The sequence below is a fragment of the Adiantum capillus-veneris genome, chromosome 4, assembly GCF_014529385.1.
Source record: "Adiantum capillus-veneris isolate H3 chromosome 4, ASM1452938v2, whole genome shotgun sequence".
In the NCBI taxonomy this organism is placed as follows: Eukaryota; Viridiplantae; Streptophyta; class Polypodiopsida; order Polypodiales; family Pteridaceae; genus Adiantum; species Adiantum capillus-veneris.
Genome location: NC_140934.1, coordinates 82,149,658 through 82,174,060, shown reverse-complemented (window position 1 = coordinate 82,174,060; position 24,403 = coordinate 82,149,658). Strand labels below are relative to the sequence as shown.

The window sequence follows — 24,403 nt, the reverse complement described above, 5'->3', positions numbered from 1 at the left end:
TGCCCCATAATCCCATCGACTACCGATCAAGGATGCTATGTTGCAGCGCGACTCATGCCAACTGTTACGCCATGCGATGCTATAACCTCAACATCTACTAGCAAGCAAATCCATCATCTGGCATTGTTTGCTTCACACTCCACCTAGTCCAGCTTCAGCCTGCATCGCCCTTCGTCATCACTGCTTCACCCTATGCCTAATACAACTTCAACCTACGCCCTTTATGTTGGAGAGTCGACGAGTGTAGAAAATACTAGAAACCTGTAGCGAACAAGTCGAAGACAAAAGGCGAAAGTTTAATGTGAGGAGTAGTTGAAGCACCCCCAACAAAACTAAAGCGGTAACTCTGTTTTTTACGAGAGTGGGCACTTCAATTTTGTCTGCACCATGTGGGGCGCCTCCAAGGAAACTTAGGCCCGTGTCACACTGGGGCACTCAAGGGCTGGCCATGCCAAGGTGGCACCCAGCCATTCGCTGCAGCAAAAAGGTTTCTTGGTCTTGCGAGCGTGTCAGAGGGACGGCTTCAACCCCTTGGCCAACTTTTAAGCCCGAAGGCCATCTGCAAAAAGCATGGCGGGACTGCACGCCGTTGGTGTTGAGCCTTGGCTGTCAGCAGAAGCGCAGACCTGATTCGCTCTGATTCGCTGCCACAGTCATGGTCTACTTTTCGCTGCCGCCCCAGTGTGACATGAAAGGAGAGTCACCGGCAAAAAGATCACTGGGGCACCCGCCCCAATGTGACACAAGCCTTAATCTCTAAAGGGACAATGCCAACATGGATAGAATCACTACAGTGAAGTTACTAATTTTAGGCTGCCCTGGTAGCTCGAGCCTCGGATGTTTGCTTGCTCCAATTAGCGGGAAACAAGTCTGCACGTCGTTCACATTTACAACTCTTCCTGCATCCACATTGAGAACAAGCGCGTGGCGCTCGAGAGTACATCATGCCGGGACGTTCACACACACACACGCGCGCGCACACGCACACGCGCACACACACACACACACACACACACACACACACACACTAACTAGAGATTGACCCTCTAAACTTGGCTATCTCCCTCAACGCAGACTCAAACTCTCACAAACAACTGAGAAGAGATGAATTAAACCCAGGCTTTGAATGCTGCTTCCGAGATTATATGGTAGCAAAGGCCTCAATGATCCCTTCTAGGACATTCTTGATTCCAGGGATCAAGGTCGAGATCTTTGCGTCATGTCGATTGCAATGCGGCATTGGCGATCCAAAAGGTCAGTTCCCTTTGCTTTTAGGATAGAGTAGAACCAGTTTAATGTGTGTCACTAAATACCTCCCTGGGCCTTGTATAGGCACAAGAGTATTACATTTGTATAGAACAGTAGCATTTCAGTTTGTTGACATCAATTGCTGATTTAATCATTGTAATTGCAGCATTTCGGAAGAAAAGGCGGCTGCATTGAATCCAATTCGCTCTCCCATTGTCCTCAGAAAGGTATAGGAAGGCACATGAGACAGTAGATGCATTACACCATATAATAAGACTACACATGTCAGCAAACTTGCATTGATTAAGGTACTTGTTGAAAGCAGGAGCACTTGAAGAAGGTAGGCCTTAGTCCGTAGGAGATCCTCTCAAGTGGAGAGAAACACCCAGAAAATATTGATGAATGTGCATATTTTGAATACCACATATACCTGTTATCTCGCTCTTTGCATTGTTTTTCTCTTGATTAATCACCCTGGTGCACTGAAGTGCTCCTCGGGTGAGTGATTCCTAGTATTGTTGGGACTCATTTTTTTGCCAGCAAAAGATATGGAAATGGGCAAAATGTAGCCTTTTCTCTTATTATCAGGCATCTGCAGGATCAAAGAAGCTATGAGAATGAAGAGAGCGTGAAAAAAGTACCAAAGAGCAAAACGAAGCGCGATACAACAAGGAAAGAGCATCGAATCTCTCTTGAGCAAGATGTGAGTCTTTTGAACATATCTTTCAACATTTGAATATCTCCAGGCACTAAAACGCTGTCTTTGCTAACCCAGGTTCAGGATCTACAAGCAAGATTAACGGGACAAAGAGTTACAAAAGGGATTCTGGAGCAAGCCTTGGCACGTGCTTCATCGGTGCAAGTACATGCAGATGGAACTTGTATCCCTCAGGTTCTGATTTTTTTTTTTCGCTTGATGGAAGCTTAACCAAGGCAAAATGGATCTCCATATTGTGGAACTTGTATTCCTCAGATTCTGATATTTTTTTTTGGCTTGATGGAAGCTTAACCAAGGCAAAATGGATCTCCATATTGTTATTTTGTGTATGGCCCCATCGACATGAGTAGCTAGATCTTTGACTTTCTGCAATTAATTAAATTTATACTTGCTGCAGCTGAAACAGAACCCATGTCACCATTGCTACGGGGAAATAACATGGGAAGGGGTTGATCTTCAGTGCATCTAACAAGTTCTAGTCTGTTTCTCAGTAAAATGAGGCGAGGGGTGAGGGAAGGGAGGAAGAAAGAACTTGATATCGCATGGGACAGAGCTCTTGCCCCAAACTATTGTAGTACTATGGGAAACTTGATATCAACGTTCACGTAGACGGAAACAACCTATGGGATAGAACTCTTGTCCCAAATTTGTCACTTGTGCATTGCATTTGAGCCACGTGGACAAGCTGCTGCTACATGTCAGCTTCCATCTTAGTTCGTATAGCTTAGAGATCTAGCCTGGCACCTTGGGAGCCTCTAGAAAGACGTGCATGATCGGGCAGGTCATAGTTGCATACCCTCACTTGCTCAGTACAGTCACTTAAGCATATAGGCATATGAACAATCCATTTTATTAATAAGCGACTTCGACACGTTTGCAGATTGCATTAGTTCAGCCCAACGTTTTTGCACCGGATCAACCCAGTGTTTTTGCATCAGTTTAGCCCAGCGTTTTTGCACCAGATCAGCCCAACTTTTTTGCACCAGATTAGCCTTAGCGTTTTTGCATCAGATAGCATTCAACATTGTATCAACATCTGTGCAAGTAATCAAAGCAAGTACTTGCTTTGGCAACAAAGCAAGGGGGCCCTTGAGGGTGGTTGGGACCCGACATGTGGCGTCAACAAAGCAAGGGGACCCTTGAGGGTGGTTGGGACCCGACAGTGATGGGGTGGGTACGCACCACTGAGGGAACGTTTGACATGGTCCTCTCCACTATTGGAGTAAAGCAGGGATGCCCCCTATCCCCGACTCTTTTTGGGATGTATGTGGATGAGTTTTCGGATTATGTAGAGCGTCAGGGGGACAGGGGGGCTCGGCTAGCAGGGACATGGATTCCGCTGTTACTATATGCTGATGATATTGTGTTGATTTCTGACTTCCCAGAGGGGATGCAGCGTCATTTGGATGCTCTGCATACATTTGCTTGTGACAGTGGATTGTCTGTCAATCTGGGGAAAACCAAGGTTATGGTGTTCAACACTACACCATAGTGGGTTAGGAGGTCGGCAACCACATTTATGTATGGCCAGGAGATTGTTGAGTACACAGATGCATATACCTATCTTGGGGTAGTCTTCGGTGGACCGGTGTTTTCACTAAGGAGAGCATCAGAGACTGACTGACGAGAGCATATGCAGCTTTGGGAGGACTGGAGAGGATGTGTTCGCAGGTTCAGTTTCAGGAACCGCGAACAAAGCTTTGGCTTTTTGACACTCTAGTGACTCCAGCTATGCTCTATGGAGTTCAGGTATGGGGACCCTCAATAGACCATCATGGGAGATTTGGCAACATAGATGGATGGAGATGTACGGAGAGGCCTCTGGTCTCTATGATCGCTCGGATGATTTGGGCTAAGGCCTCAGTACCACATGAGATTATCCGAGCCGAGCTAGCCCCCCCCCCCGTCGTGGTGGAGGCATTGACGAGATCAATTTCCTTTATGGACGGTCTATGGGATCTCCCCAAGGACAGATACGCGCGGCTTGCCTTGGAGTCATGTCGACAACTAGCTCTACAAGGCGATACAACATGTTGGTATGGACAGATGACATCATGGTTTTAGTCGCATGGTCTCAACATGGATAGATTACCTCCGCTTCAATACTCCCTAGATGCACCCTCCCTGTCTCTCACACGGACAGAGATCACCAGACTCATACGTCAGGATCTGATTCAGCTAAATACCAGGAGCACATGGATACAGTCGACAGAAGAGCTGGGCACGAAGATGGCCTTCTACAGAGAGCATCTTCTTTAACTCACGGAGGATGGCTTTGTGACTAGGCTTGCATACATGGATACACATTTATCTCATGGGATAAGATGCGCTATTGGACAGATACGCACATCCTCACATCGGCTCCAGATCGAGACTGGCCGATTTCGAGGGGTGCCGGCAGGAGCCAGGATATGTCACCTATGTAACTTAGAGCCAGAGACAGAGCTGCACTATACGTCACTGCCTGGCATACTATGAGATACGCGGCCGCTTCCATTGTCTATTCAGAGAAGGGTTCGGACCTTTTTCTAGGGTCATGAGATACAAGGATCAGAGGTGTCTCGGATTGTTCCTGCTAGAGCTGCGCAGACTTAGAGAGAGCTTGTTGAGGACATCAGGGGAAAGATAGTCTTAGAGACAAATCACAGATTTCTTTACACCAGATAGAGGAGAGCCAATGGAGTAGTCATTACAGCAGATCTCAGAGCTTACTCATACTAGAGGTACACTGCTTGACCGAGCCACTGAACTTGGCAGATCCAGACGTTCACGACGTGGGGGGTCTCCCACTATCGACGAAGGCTGCAACAGAAGATACATATCATTCTAGCTCGACATGCAAGACGCCCAACCAGAGTTTTGACCATGGAGGAGGTCGATGAGATCCGACAACGACCGATGAGAGATTTCATCTGAACCCACAAACCCCCCCCCCCGCCCCCATTTCCTTTCTCCTTAGTGTTTTAGTGTTAGTTCTCTGTAACTTTGTAATTTCCGTACTCAAACATGGTATCAAATTCACCAATTGTAACTTTTTGGTCTCATAGGTAACTTTGGCCTTTTTGAAGACGTTAATATAACATTTCATTTCATCTCTCTCTCTCTCTCTCTCATATCCTGTTTAGTTCTCTCAAGTGAAGTAAAGTAACCTTGTGTTTGTGCAAAGTACTAGATCCGAGCGAAAATCCTTAAACCTTTCCTATGCACCTAACATTGGTATCAGAGCTCTGGACGTGATTTGGCTTGGCGAACTCAAGGAAAGAATCAGGAATCCAAGAAGAACCAAGAACCCAAGGAACCTCTCATATTTTTTTTGGTCTCTATTTCAAAGAAGTTTTGTGTCCTTGCCTCAAGATATTAGCCATTCCCACCCTTAGTCCATTGTGCATCAGGCGCGCTCACGTCTTCCTTGCTATGTCTTGGATTAAGGCTTAACCTCATCCTCATGAACGAAGTTCAACATCGGATATAGATCTAGATCTTGGATGCAGATCTTGTTGGATCTTGAATACCAAGATTGCTGGATCTTGAATACCAAGATCTGCTTGCCTCGTATGCGGATATGGAAGGAGTTGGAGAAAGGATTCCTAACCTTCTTCTGCATTCGCATTTGCATGTAGCGTGCATCCACTTCCGTCAACTTAGAATCATTGGAAATACCTCTGAGCATCCTTACCTTCCACCTTCACCCGCAATGTTTTCACGACAGGACTATTCGGCTGGTAGTACTTGCTCGCAAGGTAGAGTCAATATCAAGGCTAGTTAATAAGGCTATTAGTAACTCGGTTGGTCGGTGTTTACATTGCAGCATATCCTACATTCTTAGTAGTAAGTACCCACCGGTTTGGAGGAGTTTTCACCGTTTATGCATCCACAAGCATCAAAAGCATTTAGCATCAGAAGTACAAAATGCATCAATAGGAAGAAGTTCTGCAGTTGTGTCTCACCTTTAAATGGGGGGATGCTGCATATGCATTGCACATGAGCCACGTGGACAAGCTACTGCTACATGTTAGCATCCATCTTAGTTGGTATAGTTGCCGTCAAAACTTTGCTATTTCCTGTCTTCTTAGTTGTCGCAAAATAAGAGACTCAGCTCGTTGGTTTTGTAGAGTACGTTTAAAGCATGAATGACCTCTATATAAACCTGCACCTACTCTTGGGCACTGACGATGTGAGTAGGGATGTCATAGTTGTTGTCCAAGCTATGCATGATAAAGGTGATAATCTTATTCTTCCTGTTTGGACAAGCAGCGAAGTTGAGATCACATATTGTCAAGTTTGGTTCTTTGCTCTTCGTAGGTTTGTAGTAGTATTCATTTTTCGATTTCGTATTTAGCTTATCTGAGGACTTAAGAATGTGTTCCGTTAAAAGTTGTTGTGTGAAGTTTGATTTCTAGGATTAAGTTTTTAAGATGTTTTATCCTTTTTTTGCTTAAAGTTGAGTACTTGTTTTAAGCCAAGTAAGTTGCGTCATCTTATTTTACACATGCCTTTTCTAAAAACATTTTTAAGTTAATAATGTTTTGTTTTATCTAGTTTTGCTTCATAGCAAACTAAGTGATTTAGTTAGTTAGTTTGTTTGTTTGTTTTTGTTTTTCTTTTCTTTTCTCGTGTCCCTTGCTTTTATAGTTTTATAAGTGCTTTATTCCCTCTTATAATTCGTGAGTTCAGACTATTCTGAACTTATGAAGGTATATTAGTTGGTATAGCTTAGAGACCTAGTTTGGCACCTGTAGAGCCTCTAGAAGGAAGTGCATGATCAGACAGGCCATGGTTGCATACTTTCACTTGCTCAGTACAGTCACTTAAGCATATAGGCATATGAAGTCTCACTTAAGTCATTTATTAATAAATGACTTTGACATGACATTTATAAAAAGTAGGTAGGGCAAGTGGCAATAAAACCTATAAAAGAGTCACTTGGCTTTTAGGTTTTAGATATATCAGATCCCAGTACCCGCTGGGGCATCCAACGCCCAGAGCACCTTAGCGCATCAGTTAAGCCTAGCGTATTTGCACTAGATCAACCCAACGTTTTTGCATTAGTTCAGCCCAGCGTTTTTGCATTAGTTTAGTGTTTTTGCACTAGACCAGCCCAATCTTCTTGCATCAAATTAGCCTTAGTGTTTTTGCATCAGATAGAATTTAGCATTTCAACATTGTATCAACCTTTGTGCAAGCAATCAAAGCAGGTACTTGCTCTGGCAACATAGCAAGGGGGGCCTTGAGGGTGGTCGGGACCTGACATGCGGTGTCAGGTCATCTTTCTCGGGGATGATCTTACCCTCTCACAGATCGCTCATATGCAGGAGACAATGCCAGAGATTAGAGCGGCAAGGGAAAAAGGTAAGATTCCTTTTTACCGAGATGGAAGAGTGGTGATATTGGAGCCACGCTCCACATGACGGTGTGAGACCTATGGGACCACACTCAAAGTTGCTATCTGGAATTGTAATGGAGCTATGTGTCTTGATGTGGGTGCTTTTGAGGAAAGTTTTAGTGGTAGATACATCATCTTCTACTCTGAGACACATCAGGCCCCTAGGCAAACTATGCCTCACATTAGTGGATACAAATGGGAGACCGCCTGTAGAGAGACACGATCAGAGCACAGAGGGCGGGGCTCAGGAGGAGTGGCAGTGTTATTCAGGGAGGAGTTGCAACCATTGATACATATAGCTCGCAGGGTTGAGCAAGCTAGGTACATGTGGGTGAGAATGAGAGCAGAGACAGACAGATATCTTTACATTGCTATTTACTACTTTCCCCTGAGTACCTCAGTGTATGCACCACCCAGAGGACAGTCCCCCTTTTCTATTTTGGATGATGACATCTGGGAGTTCTCTAGAGATGGTGACATCATCATTTTAGGGGACTTCAATGCTAGGACTGCCCATCATCAGACAGTTTTTTATGATACTTCAGAGGAAATGCTGAGAGAGTTGGATGTTGCAGAGATGGGCCTATCGAGACTATCACAGGATGGGGAACATACTGATTATGGACGACACTTGATAGACATGGGAACCACACATGGATTGGTCATTTTGAATGGCCTACAAAGATTTCTTGATGCGGGGGTTTTACATGCTTTCCACACAGACATGGAGCCAACACAGTGGATTATGTCATGGCACAGCCGAGTCTCATCTCTAGTATCAAGGATGTCACGGTTGGACCCAGACTCTCTTTCCAATTCAGTGTAGCACACAGGCCACAGGCAGCAGCCCCCTACTCGCTACATTTTCATGCAGGAGTCGGGCTGTGTATACATAGATGGGATCTATAGACGCTTGTATGCAGAAGAGCCAGGGCGACCTCTGGAGAAGCTTACCACTATACTGACATAGACATTACATGATGCAGCAACAGAGGCATATCCACACACCCAGCCTGAGTAGAGACGCCGTTCTAGGAGCATGCCCCAGAATAGTTGGTATGATGAGGAATGCCGCGAGACTAGAGCTAGACTTCAGAGGGAGGTGCTTTTGGGGGACATCACTCACAGACAGTCATAGATTGACTTCCGGCGCCTAGTGCGGCGGAAGAAGAGGCCATTTTTGGCTCGCCTAGAGCAGGATCTATACCAGCTATTCTTGAATCAGGACTCACGTGAGGCATGGCGGCTCTTTCATGAGCACTCCCCCCCTCCCCCCTGCCATTACCTCTACAGAGGCGTGGGGCCAGTACTCGTCATCTTTGTACACAGTTCCTGGACAGCCACCCTTGTAAACTTGGACACTCCAAGTCAAGAATCTACCGCGACAGCACCAAGTAACCACTTCAAAACAATTCACAGTTCACAATTTATTCGACATTGGCCCGACGGAGTTCCGTGCCTAGAGATATTGGCCCCAAAGACTGGCGCCCCTTTCGGTATTTCTTTTGTATTAATTTGAGAAGTACAAGAGTGCGGGCAGACGCTCACACTCAGACTCTGCGTCCAGATGCTCTGAGTTGTGAGAGGCCGGCCCACATATTTAAAGGTTACAAGGGGTGCTAAAAGCAGAGCCCAAAAGCTGAAAATCAAAAGCTTTCAATAATAAAGCAAGGCTCTTTCTCTCTTTCACAAGCCCTCTTTCTAAATTAAAGCAGAGCTTTTAGCTCTCTCTTTCTAAATTAAAGCAGAGCTTTTATCTCTCTCTCTCTCTCTCTATGCTTTTTTGAAAATAAGGCAAGAGAGCTCTTTCTCTCTCTCCAATTGCGTAGGAAAGCTGCAAAAAGCAATGCCAAAAATCTGCCGCTGACAGCCCAACTTCCGCAATTCACACCGCGTTTTGCGGGTGTCCGTACAGCTGCCGCGTGTCAGCTCTGCCACGTCATCAAATTAGGTTTCCTGCCATGTCAGCAAATTAGGGTTCAGAAAATTAGGGTTTCCTGCAGCCCTGTACAGCCACGTCACAGTTTGTGACAGCCCCTCCCCGACCTCCCCCCGATCCATGCCCACACACGTGCTTTTTCACCCGCTGAGATGGTGAGGAAGGCCATTGACAGGATGAGGACTGGGAGAGCAAACGATCATGATGGCTTAGTGGAGCTGAGCATTTCACGCATGCCAGAGATCTACTAGCAGAGCCTCTAGCAGTTATGTTTAACCGTGTCATGTGTGAGGGCTTGCCTGATACTTGGAGCCTATCTACTATTGTACCTATCTTCAAGTCGAGAGACGCTATGGAGCTTGGGAATTATCGCACTATCATGATTGGACACACATTGGCACGGTTGTACACATCTATTCTTGAGTAGCAGCTAAGTAGATGGGCAGAGAGGGAGGGGATACGCGCAGCTGGGCAGGCAGGGTTCAGGAGGGGTTTTTCTACTCTTGACCGTATCTTGACACTCAGAGCCATCATTGAGGAGGGCAGAACGTGTGGGAGACGGATCTATTGTAGCTTTGTGGATTTCCGCAAAGCATTTGACACAGTGCCCAGAGCTAGATTGATGCGCAGATTACAGCAGATGGGAGTACCCACAGAGCTCATTTGGGGGGTCATGGCATTATACAGGTCAGTAGTGGGGCATGTACGCACCTCAGAGGGTCTATCTACACCGATTCACTCCACTATTGCGGTGAAGCAGGGCTGCCCGCTCTCTCCTACTCTATTTGATATGTATGTGGATGAGGTTTCTGACTACATTGAGAGAGATGGTGATAGAGGTGCACAGCTGGCAGGGACATGGATTCCATTATTGTTATATGCTGATGATATTGTGTTGATCTCCGACTCTCCGGAGGGGATGCAACGTCACTTGGATGCTTTGCATAGGTTTGCTCAGGAAAGTGGTTTGTCCGTGAACCTTGGTAAAACCAAGGTCATGGTATTTAATACCACCCCACAGTGGATCAGGAGGTCAGCGCCAGCATTCACATACGGCCAGGAGACAGTGGAGTATACAGATGCTTACACTTACCTTGGAGTGGTTTTCAGTGGACCAGCATTTTCATTGAGGAGAGCAGTAGAGACTAGACTGACCAGAGGCCACACAACATTGGGTAGATTGGAGAGGATGTGTTCACATGTTCAATTTCAGGAACCTCGGACGAAGCTCTGGCACTTTGACACTTTGGTGGCTTCTGCTTACTCTATGGAGCTGAGATTTGGGGACCATCATGGGAGGACAGGTCGCATTGATGGATGGGGGGACATGGAGAAGCCACTAGTCTCTATGATCTCGCGGCTCATTAGAGCGAAGGCTTCAGTACCACGTGCCATTATCCGGGCAGAGCTAGCTGCCCCCCCACTAGTGGTGGAGGCGCTCACCAGATGTGTCTCCTTCATACACCGCATGTGGGAACTTCCCAGAGACAGATATGCCCGCCTTGCGCTTGAGTCCTCTCGACAGTTAGCCATGCAGGGAGATACAGCATGCTGGTATGGGGAGGTGACATCATGGTCTCAGGCGCATGGGTTCAACATAGACAGATTGCCCCCCTGCCAATACTCATTGGATGCACCCTCTCTGACTCTTACACAGTCCGAGATCACCAAGCTCATCCGCCAGGACCTGACTCAGCTAGACACCATGAGGACATGGATACAGCCATCACAGGAGTTGGGCACGAAGATGGCTTTCTACAAAGAGCATCTTCTCCAGCTTAGAGAGGACGGTTTTGTGACGAGGCCCAAATACATGGACACCCACTTGTCTCATGGGATACGATGTGCTATTGGCCAGATACGCACATCTTCACACCAGCTATGGATCGAGACTGGGAGATACAGGGGAGTATCGGTAGAGGCCAGGACATGCCTCCTGTATGACATGGAGTGTGAGACAGAGTTGCACTACACATGCCACTGCCCTGTCTACTACGAGATACGTGGCCGCTTCCATTGCTTGTTCAGAGAGGGCTTCGGACCACTCTCGAGAGTCATGCGGTACGAGGATCAGAGATGCTTGGGTTTGTTTTTGCTCGAGCTGCGCAGACACAGAGAGCGCCTAATGAGGGGTATATATATATATATATATATATATATATATATATATATATATATATATATATATATATAGGCCCTTGGCCTAAAAAGCAATTACAGTGGAGAGCCTTCAAACTTAAAAAGCATCTGGTCCAAAAGCAAAGCCAAAAAGCTGCCAACGTAAATCACAGAAATCCATACAGCCTGCCACGTCATCAGCCAATGCAAATTTCAGAAATCTTCTTGCTGCCCTTAGGGTTAGGGTTAGGGTTTCTGTACTTTAGGGTTAGGGTTTCCAAAATCAGGGTTTGCAAGTTTTAGGGTTTCTGATTTTAGGGTTAGGGTTTCAACAGAATTAGGGTTTTGGGCAGAATTAGGGTTTGGACACGTCAGCAGTTTGATACATCTCCCCTTCTTGAAAGAGAGTAATCGTCCGCGATTATAGCATATCTGCAAAACAACTCAAGTTAGCTTGAAAATTTCTGAGGGTCATTCTGAGGGACAATCAGTTTGCTCTTTTTATTAAGGAGTTAGCTTCTCCTTTCTGCTCTTTTGATCAAGGAGTTAGCTTCTCCTTTCGTCCAGATCGGAACTCTTGATATTCCGGCGTAGTAAAATTAGCCATCACACCGAGACCGTACTAATCTTCCACGGGTGTCTTGATGCACTAAAATTACATACCCAGGCGGTCTCATCCAATTAGGAATATTCAGTGGTTGGCACATCATAATGCAACACAAATGCTTACATATGCATGTTACAAGACATAGAAACATAAAGCCGCCGATGAACACTCCCCACGCAATTAACCATCCAGGTCCGGGCCATGAGCTGTTCAACGACTCCCTCATCACTCCTCCCGCAAATAACCTAAAAAGGTCCGGGCCATGAGATATAGAGGCCTTTTACAACCAAACGCTCCCCAGACCGCAGCCTGCGTTGTTTGGAGGTGCTGAGAGTAACCACTGCTCAGACTTCTTAATACTCCTTCCGCATAACCATCCAGGTCCGGGCTATGAGTAACAACAACAATACTCCCCCCGTAAATAACCACAAGGGTACGGGCCATGAGTAAAAACAACACTTTTCAATCATTCAATACTCCCCCCGCAAATAACTACAAGGGTCCAGGCCATGAGTAAAAACAACAATTTTCAATCATTCAATACTCCCCCCGCAAATAACCACAAGGGTCCGGGCCATGAGTAAAAACAACAATTTTCAATCATTCAATACCCCCCCTGCAAATAACCACAAGGGTCCGGGCCATGAGTATGAACAAGTATTCTCAAACATCACTTCTCACTTCTCCACCCGGGAGTAAAATCACCACTGTCACGAGACAGGCACCACGTGCCAATAGAAAAGAACAGACTCAACAAACCTTTAGCACTTCAATAACAACTGAACTGAAAGAGAGAGACGACACGCGACATGGAGTGGTGGAATTTCACCCCAGAGAGTATTGGCCCCAAACCTTGGCGCCCCTTTCGGTATTTCTTTATACTGCATCATCAAAGTACAAGCCGGTACTCCAGACTCTGCACCTTCTCCAGGAAGCATGCCAGAGAATGAGTCCTAGCCTCATATTTAAAGGCCCTTGGCCTAAAAAGCAATTACAATGAAAAGCCTTCAAACTTAAAAGCATCTGGTCCAAAAGCAAAGCCAAAAAGTTGCCTGCGTAAATCACGGAAATCCGTATAGCCTGCCACGTCATCAGCCAGCGCAAATTTCAGAAATCTTCCTGTTGCCCTTAGGGTTAGGGTTAGGGTTTCTACAGTTTTAGGGTTAGGGTTTCCAGGATTAGGGTTTGCTGATTTTAGGGTTTCCAAAATTAGGGTTTCTGATTTTAGGGTTAGGGTTTCAGCAGAATTAGGGTTTTGGGCAGAATTAGGGTTTGGACATGTCAGCAATTTGTTACAGAGATCCAAACGCCCACGACTGCGGAGGACTACACAACATCGACGGAGGCTGCATCAGAGGATTCGGATCACTTTGGCCCGACATGCACGACACCTGGTCAGGCTATTAACCATGGAGGAGATTGATGAGATCCGCCAGCGCGGCCGATGCTGGATCTTTTGTGATTTAGCTATCCCACCTAGGTGCTTAGCTCACATCTAGGAGTCTAGGATTCCATAATATTTTTTTCTGTCATTTTTTGTTATTCTGACTTTGTATCAGATCCACCACATTGTAACTTTCTGGTCTCATAGGTCACTTTGGCCTTTTGAAGACGTTAATATAACATTTCATTTCATTTCATTTCTCTCTCTCTCTCTCTCTCTCTCTCTCTCTCTCTCTCTCTCTCTCTCTCTCTCCAGACTATCACAAGATGGAGAACACACTGAGTATGGACGAGACTTGATAGACATGGGGACTGCACATGGATTGGCCATCTTGAATGGCCTACAGAGATTTCCCGCTGCGGGGGGTTTTTCATGCTTTCCACACAGACATGGAGGCAGCACAGTGGATTATGTCATGGCACAGCCGAGCCTCATCTCTAGTATCCAAGATCTCACGGTTGGACCCAGATCTGTTGGTGTGGCAGTGGTGTCGTTGACCATCTCTTTTCAGGTTAGTAGCACACAGGCTACGGACATCAGCCCCTACTCGCTACACCTTCACACGGGAGACGGACTCTGTATACATAGATGGTACTACAGAGGCATACCCACATACCCAGCCTGAGCAGAGACGCCGCTCGGGGAGCATGCCCCAGAACAGTTGGTATGATGAGGAATGCCGGGACACTAGAGCTAGACTTCAGAGGGAGGTGCTTTTGTGGGACATCACTCACAAACAGTCACACATCGACTTCCGACGCCTAGTGCGGTGGAAAAAGAGGGCATTTTTGGCTCGCCTAGAGTAGGATCTATACCAGCTATTCTTGAGTCAGGACTTACGTGAGGCATGGCGTCTCTTTCAGGAGCACTCCCCCCCCCCCCCCCCCCCCCCCCCCCCCCCCCTGCCATCATTTCTACAGAGGACTGGGGCCAATTTGCATCATCTCTGTACTCAATTCTTGAGCAGCCCACCCTCCCCGACCCCCCCGATCCATGCCCACACACGTGCTTTTTTCACCGCGCTGAGATGGTGAGGAAGGCCATTGACAGGATGAGGACTGGGAGAGCATACGATCATGATGGCTTAGTGGCTGAGCATTTCACGCATGCCAGAGATCTACTAGCAGAGCTTCTAGCAGTTATGTTTAACCGTGCCATGTGTGAGGGCTTGCCTAATACTTGGAGCCTATCTACTATTGTACCTATCTTCAAGTCAGGAGACCCTATGGAGCCTGGGAATTATCGCACTATCATGATTGGACACACATTGGCACGGTTGTACGCATCTATTCTTGAGTAGCAGCTAAGTAGATGGGCAGAAAGGGAGGGGATACGCGTAGCTGGGCAGGCAGGGTTCAGGAGGGGTTTTTCTACTCTTGACCATATCTTGACACTCAGAGCCATCATTGAGTCGGATCTATTGTAGCTATGTGGATTTCCGCAAAGCATTTGACACAGTGCCCAGAGCTAGATTGATGCGCAGATTACAGCAGATGGGAGTACCCACAGAGCTCATTGGGGGTCATGGCATTATACAGGTCAGTAGTGGGGCATGTACGCACCTCAGAGGGTCTATCTACGGTGAAGCAGGGCTGCTCGCTCTCTCCTACTCTATTTGGTATGTATGTGGATGAGGTTTCTGACTACATTGAGAGAGATGGTGATAGAGGTGCACAGCTGGCAGGGATATGGATTCCACTATTGTTATATGCTGATGATATTGTGTTGATCTCCGACTCTCCGGAGGGGATGCAACGTCACTTGGATGCTTTGCATAGGTTTGCTCAGGAAAGTGGTTTGTCCGTGATCCTTGGTAAAACCAAGGTCATGGTATTTAATACCACCCCACAGTGGATCAGGAGGTCAGCGCCAGCATTCACATACGGCCAGGAGACAGTGGAGTATACAAATGCTTACACTCATCTTGGAGTGGTTTTTAGTGGGTCAGCATTTTCATTGAGGAGGGCAGCAGAGACTAGATTGACCAGAGCCCATGCAACATTGGGTAGATTGGAAAGGATGTGTTCACAGGTTCAGTTTCAGGAGCCTCGGACAAAGCTCTGGCTCTTTGACACTTTGGTGGCTTCTGCATTGCTTTATGGAGCTGAGATTTGGGGACCTTCATTGGATCATCACCGGGAGGATAGGCCGTAGTGATGGATGGGGGGACATGGAGAAGCCTCTTGTCTCTATGATCTCGCGGCTCATTAGAGCCAAGGCTTCAGTACCACGTGCTATTGTCCGAGCAGAGCTAGCTGCCCCTCCACTAGTGGTTGAGGCGCTCACCAGATCTGTCTCCTTCATACACCGCATGTGGGAACTTCCCAGAGACAGATATTCCCGCCTTGCACTTGAGTCCTCTCGAGAGTTAGCCATGCAGGGAGATACAACATGCTGGTATGGGGAGATGACGTCATGGTTTCAGGCGCATGGGTTCAGCATAGACAGATTGCCTCCCTTCCAGTACTCAGTGGATGCACCCTCTCTGACTCTTACATAGTTCGAGATCACCAGGCTCATCCGCCAGGACCTGACTCAGCTAGACACCAGGAGGACATGGATACAGCTAGCACAGGAGCTGGGCACGACGATGGCTTTCTATAGAGAGCATCTCCTCCAGCTTACGGTGGATGGTTTTGTGACGAGGTCCAGATACATGGACACCCACTTGTCTCATGGGATACGATGTGCTATTGGCCAGATACGCACATCTTCACACCAGCTGCTCATCGAGACTGAGAGATACAGCGGAGTACCAGTAGAGGCCAAGACATGCCCCCTGTGTAACATGGAGCCTGAGACAGAGTTGCACTACACATGCCACTGCCCCGTCTACTACGAGATACGAGGCCGCTTCCATTGCTTGTTCAGAGAGGGCTTTGGACCATTCTCCAGAGTCATGTGGTAAGAGGATCAGAGATGCTTGGGTTTGTTTTTGCTCGAGCTGCGCAGACACAGAGAGAGCCTGATGAGAGGAGAGGCTAGCCAGTCTCAGAGACAGATCACAGATTTCTTTAGAGCTGCCACTGGACACCTGTAGGAGTTACTACCACAGCAGAGCTCGTCGCCTCACACCAGAGGCACATTAATCGACCGAGCGATTGAGCTAGGGAGATCCAAACGCCCACGACTGCGGAGGACTACACAGCATCGACGGAGGCTGCATCAGAGGATTCGGATCACTTTGGCCCAACATGTACAACGCCCGGTCAGACTACTGACCATGGAGGAGATTGATGAGATCCGCCAACGACCGATGCTGGATCTCTTGTGATCTAGCTATCCCAGCTAGCTGCTTAGTTCATACCTAGCAGTTTAGGATTCCATAGTATTTTATTTTGTCATTCTGTCATTTTGTCATCTATACTCGGACTTTGTATCAGATCCACCACATTGTAACTTTTTGGTCTCATAGGTCACTTTGGCCTTTTGAAGACGTTAATATAACATTTCATTTCATTTCATTTCTCTCTCTCTCTCTCTCTCTCTCTCTCTCTCTCTCTCTCTCTCTCTCTCTCTCTCTCTCTCTCTCTCTCTCTCTCTCTCCCCTTCATTGAGCTTTTCTTGCACCATGCTTTGGTTGGATGTTGACCATTAGAGGTGCTCCTTCATTCATTTCTGGTTTGATAATGTCGCAAAGCATCATTCTCTAGAAACCACTGTGTTGAAGAGAAGATTGCTTTTTGTTTTTTGATTGCAATTTGTTTCTCTTTAATTAGGATGGTTTCCTTGCATTTAGTGTGCATTTTGGTGTTGATTTTCGGCATACTTTGTAGCTCCAATTGATTTTGTTTCAAGCCGCAAGTCATTGCATTATTCATGTGTGGTGTGAGTGCTCATCTCAAGTTTTCAATAGAGCCTCTAACTCTGGATTTGGAGCTCATTAGCCCGACTTATCTCCATCCTACTTTTAGGTGTGTGAAGTTTTTTATGCTTGTGTGGAGCCTTGCACAATCGGAGCTCAAGTGTCTTCTATTAGTTTTCTCACTACAAGCAAAGTCACGACGGCTTGTGGCCAGGATTTTTAATAAGTGTGCTATAGTTAGGGAGGTCAAAGGATCAAGGCTACTTGCTTTTACATCAAGCAACGTGGGCGGATGCCAACCAAAGCGCTCAACCATTCTGAATTTTATTTTGGAGTCCGAGCTAGAGAAAGTCAAGATTCTATCTCAGAGGAAAATGGCTGCAGTCTGCAGTTAATTGTGCGCAGCAAACAAGGCCTCAAGCCTAGATCAAGACGGCCATAGATTGCTCTTTCGGCTTCGATCTGCAACCCATCATCATCCACATCTGCATTGTCATTAGCTTCGGTACGTGGACCTGCAACGCTTGGCTCAGCAGTCTCTTTCTCTCCGCACATTCTCCACTAGTGCTTGAGGAGGTTACTTGAGGAGGTTAGAATCTTCTAGAATCCTCTTGATCCTTCTAGAACCTCTAGATCCTTCAACTTTCTAGAGCTTTCTAGAAACTTCTAGATTCTTCTAGAATCTTCTCCAAGCTTCTAGAAACTTCTAGATTCTTCTTCAAGCTTCTAGAACTTTTTAGATTCTTCTAGCTACTTCTAGAATCTTCTTGATACTTTTAGAGCTTTCTAGAATCTCTTAGATCCTTCTAGAGCCTTCTAGTGATGATGCAGATGACGACATAAGCGATGATGTACTCAATGACATAAGTGATGACGCAAGGCATCTTCTAGAACCTTCTAGCACTTTCCTCAATCTTCTAGAATCTTCTACATCATTGTTCTAGAAGGCTCTAGAAACTTTTGGAAGCTTCTAGTGCTTTCTTGTAGGAGACTCGAGAAGAATGACTCTCAAGCATCCATGACATAGCCAATGGAATAGATCTCAGCCGAGGAGCTTAAACCTTGGTAGAAGAAGAAGAAGAAGATCTGCCAACTTACTGAAGATCGGCTGAGTGGCCTAAAATACAAAGTGGGTTAGGGTTAAAAATTCTAACCCAACCAACTTATAGAACCTTGCCCGAGGGGCCTAAACCATAAACAAAGCATATGCTTTTGGTACTTAATGCTTTTGGACTAGAGCTTTTGGGGCTCTGCTTTTCGGCATCCCTTGTACTATTTATAAGTGTCTTGAGGGCCACTCTTTTGGAGCAGTTGGACGCAGAGTCTCGGAGAGAGTTGGACCCTCGGGAGTTGTAATTTACGAAGTGTAATAATAAAGAAATACCAAAAGGAGCGCCATTCTTTGGGGCAAGTACGTCTTGGGTCGAAACTGCGCCAAGTCGTGTCATCTACTCTCTCTCTCTCTCTCTCTCTCTCTCTCTCTCTCTCTCTCTCTCTCTCTCTCTCTCTCTCTCACCACCATTCCAGTACGACCCCCACTCACCATATGTTCACCTCTCTCGCAGTGAGAGGAACTTGGTATTGAGACAGGATCTGTGGCAGCTATACACTAGGAGAGTCTGGGAGTCACTTGGCTTGGGGACGAGGATGTCAGATTACAGAGACCAGTTTCTCACCATATTGTCTGGGGGGTTCATACAGAGACCACGCTACATGGACACATATATGCCACATAGCTCACGGGTGGCGATTGGTCAGCTGAGAGTGGCTTCACACAGGTTAGAGATTGAGATCGGGAGACATACTGGTGTTCCCAGGGAGGAGCGAGTCTGCACAGCCTGCACAGAGGAGGTGGAGAGTGAGGAGCACTTTGTATGTAGATGCAGAGCATACACTGAGATCAGAGGCATGTATGAGGCCTTATTCAGAGGACAGCCCACTCTCCGAGAGATCATGGACTCTCGAGATCAGAGACAGCTCGGACGTTTCTTACTAGAGATACAGAGCCATCGGGACACACTACTACAGCCACACACAGCTACACAGACAGAGGGGAGACAGTCGCAGCTCACAGACTTCTTTCAGAGGATTGCCGCCCCCCCCTCACCAGACACTCAGAGGGGAGTGACACTCCCACAGGCGGAGGTGAGCCGAGCTAGACGACGACCACGAGTCACAGGCTACAGGGACGCGAGCTCCCACCACCGACAGATCGAGGAGATCCGAGCCCGGGAGCGCCGTGCCACTGAGGAGCGAGTGGCTCAGATGAGGGCCGACCCGACAGCTTTCATCCGGGTAGCCTTGGCACCAGACCCGCCCATGTACCACATCTTACATCCCCCCATTAGTACAGGATGGAGCTAGATAGCTTGATGCATTCTCATGATTGTACTACCTTGAGCATATAGACATGCATATACCCCTAGAGATAGAGCTCCATCCCTCCTCAGATACTCCACTACCTACATTCAGTTCAGTTTTGTATCAGTTTTTGTTTCATTTGTCTTTCCGATAGACGGATGACATACACACCATGTACATTTGATTTGTCTCATAGGCCGATTTCGGCCTGACATAGACGTTAAAAATCTTTCTTTCTTTCTTTCTTTCTTTCTTTCTCTCTCTCTCTCTCTCTCTCTCTCTCTCTCTCTCTTTCACAGTTAGTCAAGTATTTGAAGTGCTAAAGTGTTGCTAATTGTGTAGATTGCAGTTATCTTTGTGTTTCCGTCTAATCCCTCGCCGGAAGTGATTACAGTGTAGGTCTTTTGAACAGGCTCACAAAATTGCCGATACTAAATCCCTAGGCTCTAAGACATTTCTATGTACAGGATTGGCTTTGGAAGTGGATGTAGCATGTCCATGCGGCACACAAATCCATGTGCACGTGACAGGTATTGTGGATGTGGTAGGGTTTCCTCTTGTCTTATAGCTCTATTGCTCTCCAGAGAGTTGTGCTAATCTACCGATGAGAATCCTGTAGTTACAGTTTCTTGCTTTGAGTACACAGTCAGTATTGGCTGTTGTGTTCTCCTTCGTGAGACTCCTCACCCACCTGCTCATTTGTGCTACTAGCTTGATGGTGGGCCATCACATACATTCTTGTATCAGTTTTGGTCATGCATGTGGCTTTGTGTTAAGTTTTTTCTTTTGGCTGAGGAAATCAAATAATTGCCTGGTGGTTGTAAGATTATTTTTGCAATAGATTTTTTGTGTCCTGTTGGATCAAGCTTTCGGTAGGCCTTTATTGCTCTAAAGTACTCTCACTTATCTGAAAGCAAAATTTAAACAATTTCTTGTTTTGCCACTGGAAATTACTTATGGGCTTGTTATTTTGGTTGTCATGACCTTGGTATTTGTTAAAATCAGCATACCCACAGACTGATCAAAGATATCGCTTTGTTGGAGCTAGAAGTGGTGCATTTGGAGCAGTATTTGCTGTCCTTGTATCGAAAAGCTTTTGAGGTGAAGATACAGGAGCAGACATGTGTATCGAAGGTTCTCAACAAACAAGAGGTTTCTTCACTTTATCAAGATGTTCAACCGCATCAAAACGTACAGGGATCGCCGAGAACAGCAAAGATGCACCTTTCTCAGCAATTAGAAACACCAAAGTTAGCAAAAAAGAGTTTGCATGCAAAGAGTGGGTCTTTATTGTTCAGAAAGCTAGAAGCTACCACAGACAAAGATGGCTTCAACGTAGATGAAAAGGGAGCAGCCAGAAGAAGGCTGAGCATATCATATTCTCAGCCAATCACTTTATCCAGAAAGGTATCAAACGTTTGTTACGAGATTCGGTGCACTCTCCAGTTTTCCTCCACTATCTTTGCATGTTATGAATGTATGCCTTTTGCAATATGGTTACTAGTGCCATGGGACCATAGTGTACAACCAATAGTAAAAGAATGTGAATGCTTCTCTATTACTGCATTCCACAGATTTTTTCTTTCACAGAGTCAGCTGCATCTACATTCCAAAACTGATATGGTTATTTTGCTAACTCATAAACCAATTAAACTTGTCTTTAAGAAATATTTAAACAAGGAGTTATATTTTGACAGGAGGCCAAGGGATCCCCTTCTACTGTTACAAGTGAGTTGTGGCGGGAGGTCATATCCGCAGATGCAGTAAGTTACAACCTTCTATTTGATCAAATTTTTTGGCCATTTACAGTAAGTAATGTATCCAATCCTATGTACAGAATGCATCCGTTAATTACACTGAAGCTTCTCCTGGAAGATTTATGTCCGAGTCGCCCAATAAGTTATCGGAGGAATTGGTTCGGTGTATGGCAGCAATATATTGCAAGCTCGCTGATCCACCAATCCCTCATCTGGGTTCTATATCTCCGTCACCTTCACACTCATCAATGAGTACTCTATCCTCCAAGGAGCTCTCAAGTGATGGATGGAGTCCGAACTGGAGAAAAGATGGTTTATGCTCTGCATCACCAACAAGAACAAGCCAATGGAGGTTTGCTACGGACAATAGAAGTCCATATACCTCAATGGTAGCTGTGCATTGGATCTCCGTAGACAATGATCGGCTGCTTTATGCTGAGAAAATGCTTCAAAATTTCAGGTAGATCTTAGTAAGCAGCAGTTGTCAGGCTTATCATGTCAGCAAAGTTAATGGAAGAGTTCTGGTCTGTCTTGGGCCTGCAGGTATTTGGTTCAGGAATTAGAGAAATTGAATCCTGGCAAGTTGAAGCATGAAGAAAAGCTAGCCTTTTGGCTAAATATCTACAATGCCCTTATGATGCACGTAAGTTGCATGTTGAATTGCCTTATACTTTTTTGTGCTTCTTGATTTTGAGCCAGCGCTAGCCTTGGATTCTTCAGCAATATCATTGTTTGCTAGCAGGCATACTTAGCATACGGTATACCTAAAAGTCATATTAAGCGTGTTTCCTTGCTGCAAAAGGTAAAACTTTTTGCTAATTGAATGTGGTAAACTTGGGGTCCTCATTATAAGTCTTATCAAAACATGTGAGGCTGTTTGTGGTACAGGCTTCTTACAAGATCGGTTCACATTCTATCAATGCCCACATGATTGAGCATAGCTTTTTGGGGTGTAAGTCCAGTCGTCCATCGCAGGTACGGCTTCTGTTCAACTTGTCTTGAAAGATAGGCAGGCCTGTCAAAAAATCTCACTAATGTAATTTTGAGTGCATCAGTGGTGCAACTACAGACAGAGACTTGGTTATGGAGCTTTTGAGAGTCAGTGGAGTACTTGTAAGTCAGGGGGTTCAGCATTGGATGCCATTGGTTGAACTCTGTTTATCTGATGGCAAGATTTGGAGCTCTACGTTTGTTATAGGTGGAGTGGGAAGCAAGAGGGAGGAACAAGAGGAGGGGATTTTTTAATGTCATAGGAACAATCCCAAAAAGACCACATAGATTCTATCTGATAAGTCTTGAACTCAAGACCTACGACTTAAGAGGGAACTGGGATAACCAATCTACCACTGGAGTTTTCTCTTCTTATTCACCGAGCTGTACAGAGGCAATATTTGCGTCTCTAGGACCCTGGGTGTGTGTCCTCTTTCCTGTCCGTTATTGGAACTGACCTACAGGTTTTCTACCGAGTCTCAAGAAAAGAAGCACTGGAAATGATTATGGCCCAGAAGCTCGTGCTTAGATAAAAACATTTGCACCGTTGTCCTCGTCTACCGTCTCTTTCTTACTCCTTCCTTTTCTCTGTCCAACTTTTGTAAGAAAGTTACTGCTAAATCAGGATTTTATTTTAACAACGGCACCTACTTTTCATATCTGTTTATGTGTGTGTATATATATATACATGTGTGTGTGTGTGTGTGTGTATATATATAGTATATATATACACACACACACATATATATATATATACAGACACAGACACAGACACAGACGTATATAAGCTCATATTAGTAAGACACACTTGGATCAACAACAGATTCATTTGCAAATGTCCAAGGGACTTTGAGGCACAGTGAGTGAGGGCCTAGACTGCCGTACTCGATGCATTTTTGGGACTGCTTCACAAGGTTGCTCTTGGCCAACAACCTACTGTATTTTCTTCCTCGTGTGTTTCACGAGGCCTTTTGCTAATAGAATTTATTTGATGCAAAACCATGTTGTATGTGTTTGCCCTTAGTTTAGTCTTGCTACATTTGCAGTGGTTTCAATCACTTTTATCCCCTGTATCAAAGCTGAGGGTGGGGCATCATCGGCAAGTATATGCACTTGATAAACCGGAGCCGCTTGCTTGCTTTGCTGTTTGCTGTGGAGGGTATTCCGATCCTGCGGTAAACTTCAGAACTTTTCTTCCTCTATATTGGAGTCTCAGCTCTTGAGTTGGAAGACTTACCAGATAGATTTTTGAGGTCTCTTTGGATTGTTCCTACGATGTAAAAATCTCTCTTTCTTCTCTTCTTCTATGTCTGTTAAGCTTATTTGTACATCTCTCAAACAGGTTCGAGTTTACACTGGAAAGAATGTCTATCAAGAGCTGGATGCTGCAAAGAGAGAATTTTTGCAAGCAAACATTATCGTGCGCAAAGACAACAAAGTTCTAATGCCAAGGGTCTTGGAGGCCTTTGCTAGAGAATCCTCCATGAGCACCTTAGGCCTTCTTCAGTGGATCTGTGTGAATGTGAGTGAGCATCAAAGAAGAGATCTGAGAACATGCATGAAGGTGAGGTCTTATAATAGGTGCATAGAATGGACACCCTACAATTTCAATTTTAGATACCTCTTTGTTCGTGATCTTGCCCGGTGGTTTCCTCCTAATTCATAATAGTACTCATAACCAAATGTCGATGACCCCCCCCCCAACCCTTGTATCATAAGCATTTTTTGTGATTGTATACAACACCATTCAGTTGAAGAACTCGAATGCTGTACACATACATCACCATCATGTTAAAACAATTCGTTCTGGTGCACAAGACAATCAGACGATTTTTGAGTTTTATTGCAATAATAGTCCTCTTGAAATGCACCATAGTGATTGTGTGTATCGTGCTCATTGAATACATTTGCAAGGGATTCTGATAACTACAGCGCAAAACTAGGAGCTCTTCCACCTCGTTGAATGTCTTTTTGGCAAATAAGCTTTAATAAGGAAGGGAGAAAGGCTTACATTTTGACTTTTGCATCTGAAT

The 24,403-nt window shown here is 45.7% G+C and overlaps 1 protein-coding gene across 2 annotated transcripts; it reads left to right on the top strand.

Moving 5' to 3' along the window:
- Nucleotides 1-813: 813 nt before the first annotated feature.
- LOC147459499 (uncharacterized) lies at nt 814-24,184 on the top strand. Of its 2 annotated transcripts, none has more exons than XM_086510756.1 (12): nt 814-1,254; nt 1,415-1,475; nt 1,847-1,951; nt 2,024-2,140; nt 20,629-21,030; nt 21,321-21,386; nt 21,461-21,840; nt 21,924-22,023; nt 22,123-22,182; nt 22,269-22,355; nt 23,417-23,623; nt 23,713-23,840. In XM_086510756.1, the coding sequence occupies exons 1-11, from the start codon at nt 1,220-1,222 to the stop codon at nt 23,591-23,593; spliced, it is 1,590 nt and encodes a 529-aa protein (XP_086366882.1). In that variant the 5' UTR covers nt 814-1,219; the 3' UTR covers nt 23,594-23,623; nt 23,713-23,840. The 2 variants fall into 2 exon arrangements, with proteins under 2 accessions (XP_086366882.1, XP_086366881.1); XM_086510755.1 differs by having other exon boundaries at nt 819-1,254; nt 23,417-23,545; nt 23,713-24,184.
- Nucleotides 24,185-24,403: the final 219 nt, after the last annotated feature.